Raw genomic sequence first — 23,075 nt, forward strand, 5'->3', positions numbered from 1 at the left:
GCTTTATAAGTGTTACTGAATATTTTTAACTACACCTACATTGCATAGGAGGAAGGGGGGGACAACACTGAGTTTACCTTATTATAGTGTTGGTGTTCGAATTCAGGTTGTCCTTATATTCGTCCCGAATATGGCTTTTCGAATCCGGATAGACTCGACCCGAAAAACATGGAATTTGACGGTAAAAACTTGGAAAAAAAAATTCTAAGTAATTTATTGAATGTTTCTGTTTTTTTTTAACTAACTTTTTTTTTTTTACAGGTTTTCCCACAATGACATTATGATTCCCCTGGCTGTGCAGCCGTGGCAATCCTCCTGTCATTGTGGGATCTCCGGGCACTACAGGTGATGAATGGGTACTTATCCCCATCCCCATCACCTATAGTGCCCAGAGATCGTAGTGGAACTGCAGAGGTAATCTGCACTTCAGTTCCATTGTGACGTCACGTGGGAAGACCTCTTCAGTTCTACTACAATGTCTGGGCTCTGCAGTGCCCTGTGTTCTTGGATAGAGAAGTTTTATCCAAGAATACATAGTAGTAGCACAGCGCAGCAACAGATATTGCTGTTGCAGTGCTGTACTATGGGTTCTTGGATAGAGAAACTCCGATTGCTCTTTCCGCCCTAAATGACCCTAAAAAAAAACCTGAATTCTCACACCATTGACTTCAATGGTGTTTGAATTCAGCATTTGATCACCTGGAGAATTTCTCACTATTCGATCGCATAGCTGTCGAATTGAACAGTGAGATATTCGACCAACACTAATTATGACCCCTGTCTGGGGTTACTGCATGTAATGATAGTAGTTAGTTTATGATCTTATTTATTTATATTTTACTCCAAAGTGTGCACTGTGATACCCCAACATAAAATGCCCTTTATTTCTAGTTTTGTGTTTTCTGTTTACTTGCTCAAGTCTTGTATACAGCAAAAATTCTACTTCAAAAACTGCAACCCTGAGTTTCTTCAGCTCCCAAATGATTAAGAAGTGTAATTTAAAGAAAATGGGATATGACTGGTAAACTTGTATCTGTCCTATCTTATTTGGAATATATTTCTTTTTTTATTTCAAAATAAACAAAAAACATTAACAAGTGGGTAAAACAAAATAGAAATAAACAAATATTTATTACAATTAAATATTAAAAAACATTAGTAAATAAAATAATAAACAAAATATCATAAAAAAAAATTTCTGTGGATAAGGAGTGGATAAGACAACTGACAACACGTGTAAATGAAATTCCATGGAACAGAGTAAATACTAAAGTAACATTGACATCCTGAGTATTTTGATAAGTTATTGGGTGTATGTACCATGATCAATGACCACAAAGGTTACCAATTTTTTGGGTAATAAGGAATTTGTGTGACCAAGAGTATCCACTACTCCCCCTGGCATCCCACCCATCCCAAGCCAAACTGTTGTGACAAAGCAGCTCTGCCCTCACCAACATGCCATGTCCTTTGACACTGCCATTCTCTTGACTGTTGAATCTTTCTCCTTTGCATATTGTAACTTTCTGCTTCCATAAGTTGTTATTGGTTATTCTGCTGTAACTTACTGCCACACACTCTCCATGGATGATTTTTGTTGTTTTAATTTTTTTCATAGGTTTTATTCATAACCAATAAACTTCCTGAAATATTGCAGTTTAATACCTGCTACTGAACATTTTAAACAGCACTTACCTTGCATAAGAGGAAGGAGGAGACAACACTGATACCAATGTATTTCCTGTAAATAATGCACAACAGCAATATTCCTATGGTCACCTGAGGGGTAACTAGACCTTTAGGATAAATTTACTTTTCCAAACCCAAACTCCTGTAAAAATCAATTAATCCCAAATGTAATAAAAGCAAAGATCATAGCTATAGGCAAACCCAACCCCTCTCTGCCGCTTTACTGGTGCACAGGAGTATTCAAATATTCATATACAGTAATGATATCTTCATCCTAAAGGTTAAGTATCAGGAAGAATATTGTAGTTTGATAAAGGTTTACTGTATGTAATGGTAGTAATTAGTACAATTATTTTTTTTTGTATTTTACTCCCCTGTGCATAATATGATCACCTAACACAACATTTATTATATTTTTCTTTTTACTGTTTTTTACAGTTACTTTTGGAGCCGAAAAAAAGCAATGTATACTGGTATGATATCGCTGAAATAAATAATTAACAACCTCATTTAACTTCAGGGAAAATGCTTTCATCATTTGGGGGGGTAGCACTTACCCCTGCGGTTAAGGTAGTCTCGTCCTTAGTGTCAGGAAGTATATAGCATAGCTGGCACACCTTTGAATTTAATAGCTAAAAGTTGTGAATTTTAGCCAAGCGTTTTCCACCTATAATGCCATTTTAACATAACAGCAGTTCACAACTTCAGCCATGTATGTTAAAGCTTTGACACTAATGCAGACTTCCTGACACCAAGAATGGGATTATGTTATTAGAACAGGGTGGTTTAACAAATTTCATTCCTCCAGGACTTGGACAATCAACATCTGCCTTCACATTTTATGGTAATTGGATTATGTGTATGTGCTGTCTGGAAATATTTCCTACGCTATTGGAACTGATGAAGCAGCTTAAAATGGACTCGGCATTACAAAAACAAGTCCAGTTGAATGTGACTAACTACTACAAGATATAATAGCCCAATGTTCTCTACACCAGACTTTTTTTCTAGTTTTATTGATAGGATTAGTCTATTGAACAATACTCTGCCACTGTTGCCAATATAAAACTTGCCCAGCAGAAGTCTGGAGATAAACTTTACGAATTACAGGTCCCTGTGCAAAGACATGCTGGTAATGATGGTAATTACATTCCTTGTTCAACTGCTGGGACCACATTAATATTAGGGAACCAATCTGCAGGGTTGGTGATTATGTGATCACCATAAAATATTATTATTATACAGTATTTATATAGCTTGGACATAATGTAAGGTAATGGTTCTGGGAATGAAAAAATGTCTTCTCTTGAGTTTTCCATTAGGAGTTCAGCAGTTTCATTATTCATCTGTATTTATTTCAAATATTCATTATTTATTCGTTGTTTTTACACCTTTTTTCTTAATGTTTGCTTGATTTTAACTACTTTGGTTTAGCGCCGTCTTGTGGTCACTTATATTATATAGGTGAAGTCATTTTATTTCCTATAAAGATTAGTACAATTTTTCCTTCCTTTATGAATTAATGCTGGTTAGAATAATTCTTAAAGGGTATGGGCAGGGAATGCTTTAGCCCTAGCATTACCCTAGTACAACTGTCAGAAAAGGGTGTCATGCTGGCAGAACCCAGATAGGGGTGGAAGAAGGGGTTAATGCTAACAGGTTATAGATCAGGCAATAGATGTTTTATGGTGGCAGTGCCCAAATGGCTGAACACAGGCATTGCTTCCCAAGTTAACTTAAAATCATCCAATCCTCCATATTTTAACTTGCATGGAATGGAGGAATGCATACAGTGCATGCCTGTCTCTTGTAGGTAGCAGCAAAGAGATTTTGTTCTCTGGCAAATAATATTTTATGGTGATCACATAATCACCAACCCTGCAGATTGGTTCCCTAACATTAATGTGCTCCCAGCAGTTGAACAAGGAATGTAATTACCATTGTCTTTGCACAGGGACCTGTTTTTTTTTTTCTAGGTCAACTTGGTAAAGGCAGGGCTTTGCTTCCGCACATCTGACCCTCCAGCAAGGAGAACAGCCAGCAGCACACCAGTGAATGTACTAGTTCTCATTCCAAATCTCTTGTGCTAGGCCCATGGTAGAGGTAACAATGCCTAAGATCCCTCATTGCAGATATACAACTGTAAAGCTGTGGTACAGAAGTGCCCTTGCATGCCAGGAAACATTCTGCTATTATCTCAAACAAAAAGTACATTTTCTCAAGGTATTACTTAAACACAGTTATATTTCATGTTCATTATCACATAACAAACCAGGTTGCAGAAAATAAAACAAGGAGTATTTCCTTTGTTATCTGTTTAGAATTCAGAATGAAGAAGACAGGAACTTCTGATATACAGTATTAGCACAGAGGGTGCCATTAATCTTGGACCAATAACACTGCAATACAAAACAAATGTTGGGATTGTATCAACTGGCAAGGATCTGTAAGAGCAGCCATGTAATAACCTATAATGGAAAAATCTCGCTTAAACTAATGGACTTAAATGAACGTGACTCAGCGTGTGTTGATGAGAAATGATTTGTGTGAAGTCATCCTAAGATCTAAGTGGTTATTTTCTGTGTGAGCTCAGCCATATTTATTGTCTGGGATTTAAGTTGATTTTTTTTACACATACTTTTTTTCCCGGGTATATCTAAGGTGAGATTAAAAGAGATGCTGTATCTATGAAACAGCTGCTCAGGTTTCTGCTGGACTGGTGAATGGAGCAACTGACTTATCTCAGTAATATTTAATGACTTGCCAGAGCCAACCGGTATTTGGTTTATATTTTTTTATATTTATTGCAAAAAAATGATCCAAGACCATATCTGATTTTTAGCCTATTCTTCCATTTAGAACAGCTTCAGCTCTTGGATGTTGGTGAATTTCCTCACTTGAATAATAATATTATTAATTAATAATTATTAATAAACTGCTTGCTTTAGGTCTTTCCAGAACATTTCAATTCGATTAGGTTCAGGACTTTGACTCAACCATTCTAGAACCTTCATTTTATTCTTCTTTAACCATTCTTTGGTAGAATCTTTCATGTGTTTATTATCATTGTTTTGCTGCATGACCGACTGTCTCTTAAGATTCAGTTCATGGTCAAAAATTGTTACCACTGCTCAGCAAGATGTGTTCTTGGCATCCCCTGCACAGAAACTGGGGCTATGCATAACTGAAGGAGGATTAGGGAGTGGGTGCTCTGCCAGTGAGCTGATTGTTCAATTGGGCACACCAGGATGGGTAGGAAGATACACGGTACCAAATCACTAAGCTGAAGAATAGTCAAGGAAGGCAGAGGTCAAGGCAGGCAGCAAGCAAGAGAGGTCGGGTCACAAGCCAGGAGTCAAATACCAGGGATCCAGGAAATAGACACTGGTGACACAGGGGCCACTGCAGAAACAGGCGACACTGGAAGCAACAGAAGGCACAGAGGACACAGGAATATTCACAGACAAAGAGGAGCACTGGAACAGCACGAGGGAATTAGATGGGAACCAATAGACTGGGCAACAAGGTGTATTAACCAACAGGTGTACAGGAAGTGCTCAGCAGAGCTAGGGGGCTCGGCATTAGTGGAGACATGTTGCATGAATGCTGAGTGCTGTGTCTGAGCTTGCTAAATAGCCAGGGATGATTAGGAGTCTATTTCCTGATTGTCTGGCCAGATAAGCAAAACTAATAAAACATGGAAGAGCAGGCATGCCCAGGGTCAGTACTGCCAGCATGTGACAAATGCAAGGAAAAACAATAGGATTATTACTTGCACATGACTGGAGTGTCAGCTGAGCTGCATCTCATTTACTAAGCCAAATGAACTATGCCCTGCAAAAGGATAATATACTTTGCTATTTTAACTACCTATATTACTCAACAAATCATCAGAAAACGTTGAACCACCTATCAGGTGGTTCTATAGGATTCAATCAGACATAAGGGGCTGCAAAGCAAGTGACATCTGCTGTGCATTCTATTTAGTTTACCAATAGTGCTATAGGAATCCTATGTTAAGCCGTCACTTACATGTAATACTGTATAAATGTATAAAATATCAAATTCAAACAATTAAAATTTACAAACTTAGCAAATACATTGACTAAAATAAAAATGACCCAATCCGCAGTATCAGATGCCTGCGTTTCCCGCTATGTGCTATGGTTCCATCTTTAGCCCTCTTCATCACTACAGAACATGAGGACTGAAAAGTGAGGACCAGCCACCATCCAAAGAGGCAAGTATGAAGATAGGACTTTTGCAAAGAGCTCTGCACAAATGGATAAAAAGCATTCGGTATGATGCAAGCCCAGCAGGGGGCAGTATTTCCCTATTTTATATTATGATATTGTGTGCAATAGTAAAGAGCTTCATCAAAGAGCAGAATGTATCAATCTTCATAACTAAAATATTCACATCCTGCTGGGAAATGCAGATATATCCAATGACTTGCACAGGGTATAAAAGGGAGCAGTGAAATCAGATTGTCTCAGTCTCAGGATTTAGTGTGGACAATAAGACATTGCAGAACATCTTGGAACCATGCAGATGAAACATTTCTTACCCATTGCCCTTATTTTCCTTCTCAGCTGGCAGTCCGGTAAGTGAATTAAAATAATATTATAAGAAGAATTACACTTTTGTTTTACTTCGACGAGTTATCTATACTTCTCGATAAATAAAAAATTGGATTTTTGTGGGCCATTGCTTCACCCCTAAATGAATTGTAAAGTAAGTTTGTTAAAAAAATAGGTATTAAAATTAAAATGTGCTATTGTATCATTAGTTTGGGGAACAAGGGGGTGGCTGGCTGGGTAGAGTCCACCAAGAGTGCAATGTGGGTGATTGGCGTAGAAGAAGGACGTGGGTACCTGGAGGAATTGACCATCATGGTATTGTTATATCTATAGGTAAATGAAGGGATATATATATATATATATATATATATATATATATTAGGGAGCAATGATTATGGACTTTTTAAGTAGTTTTGTTTGTTGGTTTGGTACATGTTTTGCTTGGTTTTCATCACATTACATGCTATTATGATAGCTATTACTCTATCCTGAGCTAATATTATAATCCTGGGCACTAATCTATGTTTTCTCCTCCACTGTCCATTGCTCAGTGCAAAACTGGCCACTGGCCACACCTTGCAAATATGCTTCTTCAATTTTTAAGTTTGCAGACTACTAAACTGTACAGAGACCTGGATTTACATAAACTCCAAGTTACTTGTGGAAACTGGATAGGAATGTATCTAAAACTACATAAACAAATTAAAAAAAGAAAACTTTAAAGGGATAAATATAAAAGTTTATACAAAACCTAAAGTTGAATATATTGTTATATTTATGCCTTTAAACTCCCTTAGTTCTCTTTTTTGTTTATTTTGTTTTTTGAATTTGTTTATGTTTTATGCACCTGGAAAGTGGCATAACACAAAAAAAGGGTAGTATAGTTTTCTATACACATATCTAAAAGTAGATAGATCGGTTACAGTTAGCTGTAAGCAGATTGCAAACCTGGCTTTTAAGTTACCTTCCATCTGTGCTGCATAGAAAATAATGGTAGCCCATATTTAACATTTACCAAGTTGTCGTTGACTATGGTCTTTCTTTTCAAGGTTTTTTTTCTGTTTTTTTTTTTTAAAGGGGAATAAGAATAACAATAAACATATATAACACTGGGGGACACATTTTTTGTTGAGTTAGATCGTACACTTGCTCTTTTCTAATTTTTTGGGTGGTGAATCCAGAAATGACCCCAGTTTTTTGCTATCACATCCAGTTTTTATGATACAGGGTACTCTCCATTTTTGTCAAAAAAAAAATACAAATTTTACCTACAGTTAAAATAATTTTAACTTGAATGTACTGTTTATTTAAACTTCTTGTCTTCCTACAAAGGATTTATTGTGACTTTTTTTTACAGTAAAACATTTGAAAATTAATCAGGTAAGCAGTTAAGGTAAATATTTACGCTCATAGCTTTTCCTGGAGTGTTCAGTGTTAGGACAATCCCGCCGGATGCTCCAACAATAGTCAGCCATTATATGTACATTCCATCTACCCTTATACCGTCATTCCATGACCTTCAAATCTTGGTGGAATTGTTCACCTTGCTCATCACTGACTGCACCAAAGTTTTCCTGGGAAGTTAGAAAGATAGCAATGCAGAAAATGCACCTTGATGCTCATATTGCCACCAAGCATTTTGCAGCTTTCCAAGAGTTTCTGGACAATTTCTGTGTAATTATTTGCTGGTGTGTTTCCAAGAAAGTCCTTGACAATGGCTTTGAATGATAACCAAGTATTCTTTTCGATTTCTGACATTGTCCTGATGAAATGTTCATCTGATGAGCTGCTGAATCTGTGGACCATCAAACACACCGGCCTTAATTTTTTCAAATGACAGGCTGGGAAATGCCAAAATGAGGTACTCGAAACATTCTCCTTCAGTTGGCAAGCTTTAACAAACTGCTTCATCAGACCCAGTTTCATGTGCACAGGCGGGAATATAATATTCTTTCTATCAACAAGTGGCTCATGTACAATGTTTGGATCACCTGGTTCTAAGGCAGATTGTGGAGGCCAATTCCTTTCCACCCAATGCCTCTCACGAGCTCTGCTGTCCCACATGCACAGATAACAGGGATACTTAGTGTATCCGCATTGCTGACCAAGAAGGAAGCATACCATTTTAAGGTCAACACAGATGACCCAATTGTGTTGGTGATATTGCAACAACTCAATGACTCTCTTTATGTCTGCACATTCTTCACAAAGAGAAACTGAATGGCCAATTGGTACTGGCCCAAATATTTTGCCATTGTGAAGGAGGACACACTTTAAGTTCCACTTTGAGCTATCGATGAATAGTCGCCATTCAGTTGAGTTAAAGATTGGAATTCCCAATTCCTCCATTAAACCCGGTATAGTATGGCAATACACAAAGTCACTGTCTGTTCTAAAGTACTGCAGAAATGCAATTTCTCTGGTTCGAAAGTACGATACCTTCGTTCCTTTTTCAACTAAGTTTTTCACACGCAGTCTTGATGCTAGGAGTTCTGAAACTTTCTTCGATAGTCCCAAATCACGTGCCAAATCACTCAACTCATGCTGATCAAATCCCTTACAAAGAGAGTCCTCTTCAATTTCAAACTCTTTAACATTGTTGTCACCAAGTCTATCTCAATATTCATGTTCTTCAAGAGAGGGTAGTGTAACAAAAACGGGCACTGGGATTTCATCTGAATAAGCCACTGGGCGTATAGCCGATGGTAGACTAGGATACTCTGTTACATTTATTTTTCTTGTTATATCCTGAAGTTTTAAATATACAAAAGTAACAGTCACTGAAATGATCTCCTGGCTCTCACCAAACCATAGGTATACCAAATGGCATCTTATCATGTGTTCCCTTCGTCTACATCTGTACACTCTCGACACAATGTTTGCTCACCTCATGAGGGGCCCAAAACTTATCTTGATCACCAAGTTTAACTTTGAAATTTGCCAAATAGGCTTACTTTAACAAATATGCTGATGTGCGCCCCTTGACTGGAAATGGTGAAACTGCCACAGATATGCCAAAATGAATCAGTCTTGTTTAGGCACTTACGATGAGAAACAGCAGAGCCAGACATGATCTAAAAGAAAGGAAATACGTGTGTAAGTATAAAAATACATTTTGCTTATTTACTACATAGAGCAGCGCACAACCTCTGACCACACTGTCTTGCGTGTAAATGAATAGCCTATACAAATCCACGCTACAGTAATCGTATTATTATAGGCGGTAGAGAAAACACCTGACGTGATAGAAGAAAACTAACTGCACTAATCAGCATACCAATTTTAGTGTAAATAAGCTTAAAAATTGAAGTCAAGAAGATATTTGTTCAAAATTGTTTCACAGTGTAATCAACACAGATACAAAGCCCAAACCAATATTAACATTAATAACTCAAAACAGATAATTTGAGAATGAATCATAATCTCACAAGATTATCATGCCTGGGAAGTACATTAGACCGTGTTCTCCCTTTCCAGACCTATTATGCATGTTTATCTGATGAGATATAAAGACCATTAGGCTGAATCAGGAGAAAAAAAAAAGAGAGGAGGAGAAGATAAAAGACTAAGATGATAAGGAGACCAGGAAGGAGAGGTCTCCAGAGTCATCTAGAACTAAATTAGGGATATCTGTTTTTACTCAAGCTATGTCCCAGTGCCACCTATAAGTGGAGAGTCAAGAAATTGAATCCAACTAAACCCTGTCCAACAGAACTTGGCCCCAGTGCCTTTAATGCTGGAAATGAGGTCTTCCATATACACAATTTATTATTAATATTAAACAGGATTTTTATAGCGCCAGCATATTACGGAGCGCTGTACATTAACTAGTGGTTGCAAATGACAGACTAATACAGACAGTGATACAGGAGGAGAGGACCCTGCACCGAAGAGCTTACAATCTAGTAGGTGGGGGAATTTATACACAATAGGATGGGAGATACTTAGTGATGGTTTCAAAAGACAGAAGACATGAGGGCAAGTTTGAAAAAATGGGTTTTGAGGGCTCTATTAAATGAGTAGAAAGTAGGAGCAGAATAGGATGAGGAAGACCATTCCAGAGAGTTGGGGCAGCTCTAGAAAAGTCTTGGAACCGTGCGTGTGATGAGGTTATGAGTGAAGGAGTCATTAGTAGGACATTGGAGGAGCAGAGAGAGCGGCTGGAGGAAGATTTTTTTACCAGGCCAGAAATGTAAGTGGGACAATAACTGTGTAGGGTTTTAAAGGCAAAGCACAGGAGCTTGAATTTGATTCTAAGATGAAATGGAAGCCACTGAAGAGAACTACAAAGAGATGCAGCAGAAGAGGAACGGAGGGAAGGATGGATGAGTCTGGCTGCAGCATTCATGATAGATTATAGAGGAGAGAGTCGGGTTAGTGGAATACGAGAGAGGAGGAGGTTACAGAAGTCCAGACGAGGAATGATAAGAGCGTGTACAAGGAGTTTGGTGGTCTCTGGGGACAGGTAGGGGCGGATTTTGGAGATGTTGCGTAGGTGAAAGTGACAGGACCTGGAAATGTTGTGAATATGGGGGGTAAATGAGAGGGCAGAGTCAAATGTGACACCAAGACAACGTGCCTGAGGGGAGGGCCGAATAACAGTGTTATCAGCAGTTAGAAATTTGTCAGGGGGAGATTTGGAATTTAAGGGGGGGGGTGATGATGAGTTCGGTTTTATCCAGGTTGAGTTTCAGGAATCTGTCAGACATCCATGACGAGATGGCTGACAGGCAGCATGAGACCTTATCCAGGACTGAGGGAGACAGGTCAGGGGTGGACAGATAAATTTGAGTGTCATAAGCCAAAGGAGGATATGAGACTACCGAGAGAGGAGGTGTACAGAGAAAAGAGAACCGGTCCAAGGACTGACCCTTGGGGAACACCAACAGGGAGGAGAGTGGGTGAGGAGGAATTACCATTGAAAGAAACTTGAAAGGAGCGGTCAGAAAGATAAGAAGCAAACCAAGAGAGAGCAGTGTCACTGATACCAATGGAGCGCATGATTTGTATTAGAAGGGAGTGATAACAGTGTCAAAAGCAAAGGAAAGATCAAGGAGAAGGAGCAGGGAAAAGTTGAGACTTAGCTCTGATGAGGTCATTGGCCATTTTAGTAAGGACTGTTTCAGTGGAATGGGCAGCTCTAAAACCAGACTGGAGGGGGTCAAGGAGAGAGTTGGTGCTCAGGTAATGGGTAAGTCTTTTATAGACAAGGCGTTCAAGGAGTTTGGAGAAATATGGGAGAAGGTAGATAGGACGGTAGTTGTAGGGTAGGGAGGGGTCCAGTGAGGGTTTCTTTAGAATAGGGAGAATTATGGCATGTTTAAAAGCTGAGGGGTATTTACCAGTAGAAAGGGAGAGGTTGAATAGTTGGGTTAGGACGGGGGGCCAGGGTGGAGGAATGGGCACGGAGTAGATCAGAGGGAATTGGGTCAAGCGGACAGTTAGTAGATGGAGATGTTGAGGAAGAAAAGAGACTTCGTCCACAGTAACAGGGCTGAGGGAGGCCAGTGATAATTTAGAGGTGGAAGGGGTGGGTATGGTTTGAGTGGCTTGGTGGGCAGAGACATCATGTTTGATTTTGTCTATTTTATTTCTAAGGTAGGTGGCAATGTCTTATGCAGAGAAGGATGTTGTGGGGGGAGCAGGTGTGGGGTTTAGGAGGGAGTCAATTGTTGAGAAGAGGTTGGGAGGGTTGGAAGCTTGGGAGGAAATGACTGGTGACAGTGAGCTCGGTGTTAAAGCTTTGTAGCTTGGCTCTGTAGTCTATGAAGTCAGCGCTGAGGCCAGATTTTCTCCACTTGTGCTCAGCTGCACAAACAGTCTTTTGTAGCTGTTATGGTATGATTGTTGTGCCAGGGTCAGGGGTTGGCAGGGCGGGGGTAGCGGAAGGTGGCAGGAGCAACATTATCCAAAGCCAGGGAAAGAGAGTGGTTTAACATGGTGGCAGCTTCGTCTGGGGAGATGATTTTGGAGAGGAGGGGGTTAGGGACGCAAGGCAGTTTGAGAAAAGGTTGTGGTCAGGGTTACGGATCTCTCTGCCATTGACCAAGTCTGGGATGTGGCAAGGGAGGGCAAGGGTTTGATAGGTTGAAAGTGATAAGGTTATGATCAGAGAGGGAAAATGGTGAGTTGTCAAGGAGGGTGAGGTTGCAGAGTTTAGAAAATACCAGGTCTAGCGTGTGTCCGGCTATGTGTGTGGGGCCATTGATGTTCTGTGTGAGTCCAAATGAGGAGGTAATGGAAAGCAGTTTGGCTGAGGAGGGAAGGTTGGGCTCATCCATTGCAAAATTAAAGTCACCAAGGATGAGGGTGGACATATCATGGGAAAGCATGTGTGGGAGCCAGGATGCAAAGGTATGCACAAATTGTGATACTGGGCCAGGGGGGCGGTAGACAACAGCAACAATGAGGGGTAAGGGGCTAAAGAGCCGGACAGAGTGGACTGCAAAAGGGTGAAAATGAGAGAGGGTGGGGTAGGAAGGTCTCTGTATGTACAGTTAGGTGAGAGAAGGAGATCCACACCACCCCCGACTTTGTTGCCTGGTGTAGGGGTATGTGTAAAGTGCAGATCTCCATAAGAGAGAGTCAGAGGAGGAAAGCCAAGTTTCAGTGAGAGCCAGAAAGTTCAGAGATTGAGAGAGGAGAAGGTTGTGTATGAAGATTAATTTATTGCTAACAGATCAGACATTCCATAGACTGCCAGAGAGAGGGGGTAAGGACTTATGGGTAGGATGAATGGGGATGAGGTTAGGAGAAAGGAGCGCCTTGCTAGGGTATATGGAAGGGGGGAGTCTGTGTGGAGGACCAGGGTTGGGTGAGATGTTACCAGAAAGTATCGGTAAAGTAAAAAGGTGCAGGAACACAGACAGAGAAATCAGGAGGGTGAAGGAGCAGAGAGAGTTATCAGACTGGGGAGGATAGGGAGTCCTAATCTGTTCAAATTCCAGTGTCAATTCCCTGTATTAATTCCCATTGCACTTATAATTTGACACTTAAGATTTGGCCACGTGACCAGGGTCCCAATGTGACCTTGCCTGTTGTTTAAATAGAAGTGCTTTGGGCTCTGATTAAGGATGGACACAATCTTGTTACCCTAACAAAATCTCAACTGGCCAATTCTCCAGATCAATGTAATACAGAATCTAGTAGCAGATAAAGGATACCTAACCACAAAGTTTTAGTGAAACTTTAAGGAAAGTGTGTTATGGTGCAGTATTTGGAAAGCAAGGAGGAATTGCATTAGAGAATGAAGAAAAAAAAGATTATGGCAAATCCCCAACTTTCTGTACCCAGTGACTCAAAAACTGTCAGAGGCTGACGAAAACAGTGTTCTGGAGGAAGAGAATGCAAGAATAAGATAAATAAAAAGATCTGAAGGACTCCAGAGCAGCAGAATAATTTGGTGAAACTAATTCAGCATCTGAGACCCAGTGCAGCTGATTTAAGAAATGTTGGATCCTGCAAATGTGGGAAGAAAGCAAATAGTAAAAAAACAAGGTTTTCTTCTGGCAGGAAGAAGCCATTCCCCAGTATCAGATAACGTGGTTGGGGTAGGTGATAGTAGGATATTGTTGTAGATATATTGGCATCTCACTTAACAATTGCTTGAGCAACACCCATTTCTTTACAGTGGAGCAATCATTTTAATAAAAGGTTGGCAACCATTTCATACAATGACAAAAAAAGTATTTTTGCATGCGCAATGAGACCGGCACTTTTGTTTTATATATATATTTTCGGGAAGACACGTCACCTGATTTATCTCCTGCACAATGTGAGATCAGTTGATGTCAGCAGAAGCTGAAAGAAGAAAGGAAAAAGATGGCCCGGCCCTTTGTCCCATCCGCGCTGGAAGGAAGAAGGAAGCCGGGACAGCCAAAACCCACTGCAATTAGATTGCAGAGGGATTGAAAGCTCTTCAAAAGTAAAGGTTTATTTATTTATTTTTTCAAAGTCTTACTTTAATTTCAGGATGATGACACCGGTCCACAATCCTAGTATGAAGCTCCAACTCCAATGCCCCAACTGACTTAGAGTGAAAAAGAAGCTTGCGGCTCAGACGACGGCAATGGTTACGCCAGTTAAAGATATGGAAGTTTTTGGTATCAAAGTGGGAGCCCCGGACTGGTATCATCTGTAAAAGGCATAATAACCTTTGGAAAAATATTATTTTAACAATGTGTGTATGGTCAAACCATAAAAACACACCTGAGCTCCATTGTTGAAAGTCTGACTTTATCCTTGGCAGGGCATGGAAATTGAACACCAGAGAAGGATCACCAGGCAATATTGTGCCTAAATATTTAATGACCCTCTCAGGCCAGACGAGAAGAGAAAATTGACTCCAGATCCAAAGGAAGTGAAATGTTAAATGCCAATTCAGACCCATGGTGTGCTGCCACGGACTCCCCAGTGGTTCCATCAGATTGGATCCTTGCCCGATTCCCAAAAGCAGGCTGTGTGGTTGCTGTGTGAAGATTCACACCATGGCCACTACTAGTGAAATGTTTAATGCAAATCTGTCCCATATTCAAAATATGAATTGATTGTGACTCAGGTTTGATTGAGAGTCTCGTAGACAGAAAGTAATGGGAAATTAAAAAATAAGAATAAAAGATGAGAACTTTTTGAACTTACAAACAGATATATCAACACCTTTTCAATGGCAAATTTACCAGACTAAAAGGTAACAAAAAAAATCGTAAACTTTAACCAGTAGAAGCGGCTCACAGTTTTTTACCTTTTATGGCACTTTGTATGAGGCTTTGTTTGTCACTACTGTAAGCTAGTTGAACTTTGCCAAGAAATATTTGATAAGGTGCCAGTTCTTCCATACAAAGTGTTTTACATGCATTCGTATCATGTAGGTGATTGTAGGATGCATGCTTTCTCTTATGCTTAGTATCACATACCATATCCTAAAGTTAAAAAACGACAGCAAGAAGATCGGAGCACCACACTTTTTAGTGTCCAGACACACAACAGGTCATTGCCGAAGTCATTGTGAAGAGCCATGTAGCACAAATATTTCTTGCTCAATGTCACTGTCTTTCTGCTCAGTTGCCGGACTGCCAAGTCAAATAAACTGCAAATGCTATGACCTCTCGCATAATTCATTATTTTGTTGTTATTAAAAGTGTAATTGTGAGCAAAATCAAAACTGACATAAGGTTCATTCACAAATGGAATCAGTATATTGGATCATCCTCTGGATGACGTTGTTTTAAATGTTTGCTGGGAATAGGGATGAGTGAGCAAAATTTTAAAATTCGATCTTGCGTCCGATCACTGAACATGTAAGCAAGAACGGCCTGTAAAAATTCTGCCGTCAAGATCAAATTTTTTGGGACCTGCAAGAGCAATCTAAATTGCCCTCGCAGCCCTGTAATATGTGTTCTTGGATAGAGATTCTCTATTGAATTTTCTTTTTATTACAGGCAGCACTCTGGAATGCTATACATGTGCTCAAGATTGCAAAAGTAATACAAAGATGACATGTCCACCAATTGCAGACCGATGTTTTTCAATTTCTGCTAAGCAAGGTAAGTGACTAGGGTACCTAAGCATTCCTTTACTTATATTGTGGTTGATTTACTGAAAAAATATAAACTTTTACTAGCGGAATGAAAAAATCCCAAGTGGAATTGAATCCAGTATATCACGCATCTCTTCCATTCCATTTTTCCTCTCTGTACCCCTCCCTCCATTCCTCTTTCTTTCCGTTCTCCATCCCTCTCTTCTCCACCTCTCACTCCCTCTCTTTCTTGCTCTCTTTTTCTCTTTATCTGCCTCTCTCCCTTGCATTCTTCCTCACTCCCCCTCTCCTATTCTCTTTTTTCCTCTTCCTCTCCTCCCTGTTCATCCATCATCCCTTCCTTCTTCACTCTCCTTTTCCCTCTCTCTCTCTCCCCTCTCCCTCCTCTCTCTCTTTATCCTACCTTCTTCCCATTATTTTTCTGCCCTCTTTCCCCCCTCTTTCCTTTCTTCGTCTCTCTCCCATTCTTCTTTCCCTCTTTTTCCCATCATTCTCTCTCTGTCTTCCCCCTTAATCTCTCTCCCCTCTCCTTCCTCTCTTTTTCTATTTCTCCCCCTCTCCCTTCCTTCATTTCTTACTCCCTTTTACCTCCTCCTTTCGCTCCTCTGACCCCCTCCTCACTCTACCCTCTACCTTTCTACCCTTCTATGTCTCTTTCACTCTCCCCTCTCTGTTCTCTCTCTTTCCCTACTTCTCACCCCATCTTTCTATTCTATTTCTCTCTCTTCCATTCTCTTCCTCTCACTCCCTCTTTATACCATTATCTCCCCTCTCCCATTCTCTTCTTCTCTCTTCTTCCTCTCCGTCTCTTGTGTTCCTTTGTTCATTGTTGTAGAACATCTTCTGTGTCGTTTGTGTGCTTTGTATGTGTGTTGAGAGTCTGGGTTGTTTAACTGATGAATATAGTTCACATAGTAAATGAGATGAAGCTCTGCTGACTTCAACCATCCAATCACATGCAGGGAAAAATCCATTTTTTTTAGATTTCTTTTCACGATTGGATAATTGTCCAAAGTAAATTTTCACCACATTCACTAAGCTAAGTGAACTATCCTAAAAGCCTAAATTATTTTAGTAAATGCGCAAAAGGTAACTTAACTTACCCAATGTGGTGAAGATTCACCCAATCATGTGCTAGGGAAACAAAAATAAAAAGAAAGAGGATTTTTCCTTAAACAGTCAGAGTTTCTTTTTCTTTATTTAGCTAAGTGAAAAATCTTATTCAAGATAATAATTTATATTGGTAAGTAAACCGCCTGTTTTCCAGTAGTAAATCAACCTCAGTCCTTTGTCCCTCTTTTCTCCTCAGTTGTCCCTCTTTTGAGTTTTGTGGCTTCTTTCAGTATTGTATACTTGCTGAAATGAAGGCTACTCTTGTTGATTTGATGATAATCCAAGGTATAAAAAACCAAGGTGAAATGAAATTAATTAAAAAAAATTAAAAATTCTCCTTTGGGATTAGTGTGCATTTACACAGCTGATGGACCCATCATCTTTGTTCTCTACCTCCATTTTCCTCCTTTTCCTTTAGCTTTTTCCTAAACGTATCCTATTGTTTGTCCTTTGCTCATCTTATCAAAGCTATGCTGTATTTGGCAAGTACAGGTTACTAATATCGGGGTTGTCAATATATATTTATATATATATTTTCTTGACTATTGATGTCTTTTCAATGTTTCTTTGGTTTTATTTGGTATCTCTGCTTGTTTATGCATGGTATTTTCTTGATATGTCAAAATAATAATACTATGTATAGTCAAGACCCTAATATATATATATATATATAAATATATATATATATATATATATATATATATATAGTATAGGTTGCATATCTGCTTTATCTTTTGTATTCTTAATTTTTTGATATTTTTTTTTACAGGAAACACAAACATTTACTATAAAGGCTGCCTATCTAGTCTTGCTTGCAACCAAGATTTTGCCAATCTCCCTCATGGTTTCCCATCCATGAAACCAACTTGTTGTGACAAGGATCTCTGCAATTCTGCCTTCACCAATGTGATGTCGTTGGGCACTGCCATCCTCCTGGCTCTTGTATCTCTCTGCTTTGCTCAGTTCTGACCAGGTTTTGCACATAATCCAACCTTCAAATAAATACACACATCCTTCCTGTTTTGTAACCCTGGGCAAACTGTAGCCTTCCAGTAATTAAGGAGATGGTGGTGCATGCTGGGAAATGTAAGCTCCTCAACCAGTGGAGAGGAACGCTCTGTCCATGGCTGGGCTATTGTAACTTGCTGCTGCCATGGGTTGTTATTGGTTGTTGTAACCTGCTGATGCTGCCACCGCCTCTCCGTGGCTGATTTGTAATTTTTTTAACTGGTTGTTAATCATAACCAATAAAATTTGCAGAATTGACACAGTTTAATAGGTGTCAATTATTTTTTTATCATGATTAAGTGGAAAGAGGAGACAACACTAGTACCAATGTATTTCATAATACCCAACTGCAGTATTCGTATGGTCATTCATCAAGCAGTGGTCGCCAACCTTTTAGGTCCCGCGGACCACTAAAACTACCGGCTCCTTATTGCGCATGTCCGGGGAGCCAGGTGTCACTCAAAGGGGAGAAACCTCCCCAATAGTGACGTCATGATGGCATAACCCTGCCCACTTCCCATCGCAGATCTGAGCCTGTGATGGGTGAGTGGGCAGGTTGTGTTCAGAGACACATCTCGCCCACTTCCCTGAGCTGGGGATTTGTGCGGGGGACATGGTCTGCGTCTCTGGCCAGTGTGCCCCCCAGCTGGGTCCTTCTTCTGAACCCAATAGGAGGGGTACCCGCCAGAGCTGCGGACCACCAAAATTTTCTCTGATTTTCTTTAAATTGATTTAAAGCAGTGGTCACCAACCTTTTCGGACCTACAGACCACTAAAAGCACAGACTACAGGCCGTGCATGCGCTGGAGCCGGGTGTCGCTCAAAGGGAAAGAAACTTCCCCCAGAGTGACGTCATGATGCCAGAACCCCTCTCCCAACGCAGGTCTAAACCTGTGATGGAAAGTGGGCGGTTTGTGTCCAGAGACACAACCCACCTATCACCCTGAGTTTTGTCCCTATTCACCTCTAGAGCTGAATGCCTGAGAAAAGGGTAACCTTGATGACACTTGAGCCATCTTTAGGATTTCCCTTTCCTCAGACAATCACGGAGCGGAGCAATCAGTGGAGCTCTGGTTTCTTCATTGCCATAGAACCCCGGTTATCCGTAACTCAGATCTCAGATAATCAGATTATCTGAGTTTTCCGGATATCTGAGTTCTGGATAACTGGGGTTTTACTGTATATAAAAGAACGGCTCATCCTTTTATATAAAAAAATCCCACATCTATAAGTTAACTGGTCCCCCCCCCCCCATACTGACCTTATATTATTATGATAAGGATTGTGTGCCCCCCTAAGAGAGACAGTTAGCGTCATGACCATGAAACTGTTGCTAATTCTTTTTCTGCTGGATTTAGCTACATGTATGATAATGTTCTGCTTCAGAAAACCTATTGTTTATAGTGCTTAGCTTAAGCTGCATCTTTCACTTGCAGCTGAATAAACCAGTAAAGAGAACCCCTCTCCACTTTGGTTTGCTGCCTAACTTTTATGGTATAGAGGTTACTAAGTATCACTTTTTTCTGCTGTTATATAAAAAAGACTGAAAGCATGAAAGCATTATCAACCCATTTCCCTTAAGCCCAAAGTGTTATGGTCATGCCCCTTAAAGAGGTGCATCATCAGGCAGGCCTGCACTCATAATACTACTGCAAAAGAAGGACCATTAAAAATCATTGTGTGATCACCATTCTATTTAGAAATAGAGACTACCTACCTTTAGGCTTTCAGTCCTGAAGAAGAACATGTGTATCATCTGACCAAAAGAAGGATTGAAGAAGAAATGTGGGGTTTTCCACTTTGTAGGGGGCTGGGGAAATACATAGGGAGGGGGATGAAGTCTTGCTTTTGCACTTTTGAACTGAAGATGTGTTTAGAAGGTTGGATATGATCACTTTGTATATTTATATATATGTGTGTGTGTGTGTTTCTACTATCCGTGTTAACAGATTTGCTTTTAAGTCATAGTAAAGGACAAGATGGAACTGTTTAAGTCAAAAGAACAATAGGTTTAACCACTGCATATAGAAAACTTCTTTTCTAAGGGCTGCACAAATGTGGGATAAACTTCCCCAGGAAATAGTTGTAGTCAGTTTACTAGATTAAATTAAAAAGAATTTGGAAGCATTCCTAAAACCGCAGAATGTATTTGCTTATAAACAACCAAGTAAAAGTGTTATAAACATAAGAGTGGCAATCCATTGGAAATCCAATTGCCTTAAAGAACCATGACAGAAATTCTATCGCTTGTTGGACCATGCATTATAAGTGTTTCTTTGCTTTCCTCTAGGAAAACTTTGGGTTAAGTTTGTTTTTATTTAAAGAAGAGTTTATCGCCTACACTAAGCATGATGATTTTTTTTTTTACTTAGTGTATTCTCTTATGCATACATAAAATTCAAAAAAAAAAAAAAAAAATTAAAAAAAGTTAGCAAAAAGAAAAGTTTAGAATCTGATGAATTGCTAAAGACAACAGATAGGTATTATTTTTGATGTTTTGTATGTAAAGCGAGGTGTTCCTTATTTCACCTAGTTCGCTGGACAGCTGTATGTGGATAAGCAACTATTAAATTACAATCACGAGGAAGATGACGTGCCCAGCTGCAAACATGTCTGTCATGGGAAAGTGATGCAAAGGCTCCTCTGACTCTTTCAAATGTGATCAGGCTTCATTAAAGAATTCTTGTATAGCAACGTAAAAGCCACACTCTAGGATAAAAGCAAAAAACTAAATTTCAATATCTTTTGGATAGATAGCTAAATGGGAGAATATCTTACATTACACCACATCCTTCTCATATAATATCAAATCCGATTTTTTTAAAAAAGGTAATAGGGATTTTTATATTGCTTAATGTCAACAACCACACAAATATATTAAAAATGTTTGGAATTTATTGTGTAGTACTTTAAAAACATAACCCAACAATTGCTTGCACATACATGACAAATAGGCAATTCAAAAATTGTATTAGCATAAATCAATCTGCTTTTTACAGTCCTTGACGCGTTTCGCCTGTAGGCTTCATCAGAAGGAAATATTATTTTTAATACTTCATATGTATATCTGTATTCCGAAGCAAAAAGAGTATATGAATAAATACCACAACAAAAAAATGTGTGTATTATTTCTTTTACATTGATCGAGAATGAGACCCGGGAGATAAAAGTTTGCCAATCAAGTTTGTACCATATCAAATAAATACTTGTATTGAAGAAAGATTGTATAAAGCAGGTAGCATACAAAACGACTTTTTAATGTGGTTATGAGTATTGTGATCCCTTTCTGTCATGCAGCAACCCCTTTTATTTGCACCAAGGTGTTAATAGTAACAAGATAGGATATTACCTTTACCTGTTTATCTTCTGGACAGGCCACAATGGGTTACCTATCAAGGGGATAAACTGTTCGCACAAAGATGTCTGCCCAACATCACCTATGTTATGTATTTTTTAACCATCAAACAGAGAAGGGTATATAGATAACAAAACCACCTTCTCTGTTTTTTATAAATAAAAAGTTATACTCCAGTGACAATTTGTTAAAAAAATATCTCACATAAAAAAATATACTTTTCTAAGTATCCTTCATTAAAAGAATTGTTGTGATATGTTTTTAAAGTACTACACAATAAAGTGCAAAAATTTTAATATATTTGTGTGATTGTTGACATTAAGCACCGAAAAAATCCTTATTACCTTTTTAAAAAAAATTAGATTCCATTTCAATATTGATACATTCACCATTCCATTACAACATATTTCCTGATTCAGACATCACCATAGGGCTATTTTTCTCAACCAGGGTTCTATGGAATCCTCCAGAGGTTGCTGGGGGGTCCTTGAGCAATGAGCAATTTGCACTTCTCAGGTCATTGCCACCTACACACTAATGTTCTGTGTGTCACACTTACCTCTTCATCGCTAAAGCACAGGCACCTCTTTCCTGCACATGCTTGCGGTTCTGAGCCCAGGCGTGCCTGCTCTTCCAGATTTATTTAGTATCGCCCCTCCCGATAGCCAATCAGGAAATAGCCTCTAAATCACCCTTGGCTAGCTCACATACAGCATTCAGTGTTCGTGCAACGTGTCTCCACTACTGTCAAGCTCCCTATCTCCTGTTGCTTCCAGTGTCCTGTGTTCCTGTGTCTGTAGTGGCCCCTGTGTCACTGGTGTCTATTTCCTGGATCCCTGGTATTTGACCCCTGGCTTGTGACCTGACCTCTCTTGCTTGCTGCCTGCCTCTACCCTGGTCTTCCTTGGAAATTCTTCTGCTGAGTGATTTGGTATCATCCTGTCCACTCTGGTGTGCCCAAGGACCACAACCTGGCAGTAACCAGCAGCACAACATCCTCACCACTAGAGGCTCTGGAGAAGACCTAGTTACTGCTTGGACTCTGCACCTTGGCCCTTCTCAGGGCTCACAGCATTCCTGTGCAAGTCGTAGTGCTCCCTAGTGGCCTGTTTTTTTCAAGTGTGACAGTGTGCTGTGGGTATATTAATCATAGCAGGGGCTCCCTGAAGACCTGAAAGTTTTTTCAAGGGTTCCCCGATGTTAACAAGGTTTAAAAAGGCTGGTCTGGGGTTTAATCAGTTTAACCAAATCTAATTCTAATAAATCTAATAATCTTGTGTGTAAAATGAATCCACATTTGGATGATTGTCAGTCACTCTCTGTGAAGCATGGAAAATGTGAAATGAGCCCCGTCCATGGAATGTGTGAAATGAGCTCAATTCAGGTCTTCTTATCTCCATTCATCTTTGTTTATAGAGCTCAATAGCTCAGAATTAAACATTCACACACAAGTAAATAAGCCAAAGATGTGACTGCCCCTTCTCACATTCCATTTTTCTTTTTAGATTCCAATCAGAGACAGTGCCCAAAAGGAGATTCTTACTGCTATGCCCTGTCTTCAAATAACTCACAGTGCTCTGGGGATCTTTGGTCATGTTGTAAAAATGTATTTAGAAAAACATAATGTAAAAAGTATATATAATATATATGTATAGATAATAGATATTAGCAGAAAAAACAAATGTATAAAACATTTTAAAACATATAAACTTAAAATAAAACACATTTAAAAAATCTTTATAATTCTCCACTTTATAACTATTGTGTGCATCTCTATATTATCACCCATCAAAAT

The 23,075-nt window shown here is 39.4% G+C and overlaps 1 protein-coding gene across 1 annotated transcript; it reads left to right on the forward strand.

The window, feature by feature from the left end:
- The first annotated feature begins 6,133 nt into the window (after positions 1-6,133).
- Positions 6,134-18,193, forward strand: LOC140343030 (lymphocyte antigen 6E-like). The gene is made up of 3 exons (XM_072429481.1): positions 6,134-6,292; positions 15,707-15,811; positions 17,687-18,193. The coding sequence occupies exons 1-3, from the start codon at positions 6,235-6,237 to the stop codon at positions 17,884-17,886; spliced, it is 363 nt and encodes a 120-aa protein (XP_072285582.1). The 5' UTR covers positions 6,134-6,234; the 3' UTR covers positions 17,887-18,193.
- Positions 18,194-23,075: the final 4,882 nt, after the last annotated feature.

The sequence above is a fragment of the Pyxicephalus adspersus genome, chromosome Z, assembly GCF_032062135.1.
Source record: "Pyxicephalus adspersus chromosome Z, UCB_Pads_2.0, whole genome shotgun sequence".
Taxonomy (NCBI): Eukaryota; Metazoa; Chordata; class Amphibia; order Anura; family Pyxicephalidae; genus Pyxicephalus; species Pyxicephalus adspersus.

Excerpts from the sequence above, each read along its gene's own strand:
- LOC140343030 (XM_072429481.1), top strand. The coding sequence starts at position 6,235 with ATGCAGATGAAACATTTCTTACCCATTGCCCTTATTTTCCTTCTCAGC. Across the intron at positions 6,293-15,706 it reads CCTTCTCAGCTGGCAGTCCG|GCAGCACTCTGGAATGCTAT; the intron begins GTAAGTGAATTA and ends TTTTTATTACAG. Across the intron at positions 15,812-17,686 it reads TTCAATTTCTGCTAAGCAAG|GAAACACAAACATTTACTAT; the intron begins GTAAGTGACTAG and ends TTTTTTTTACAG.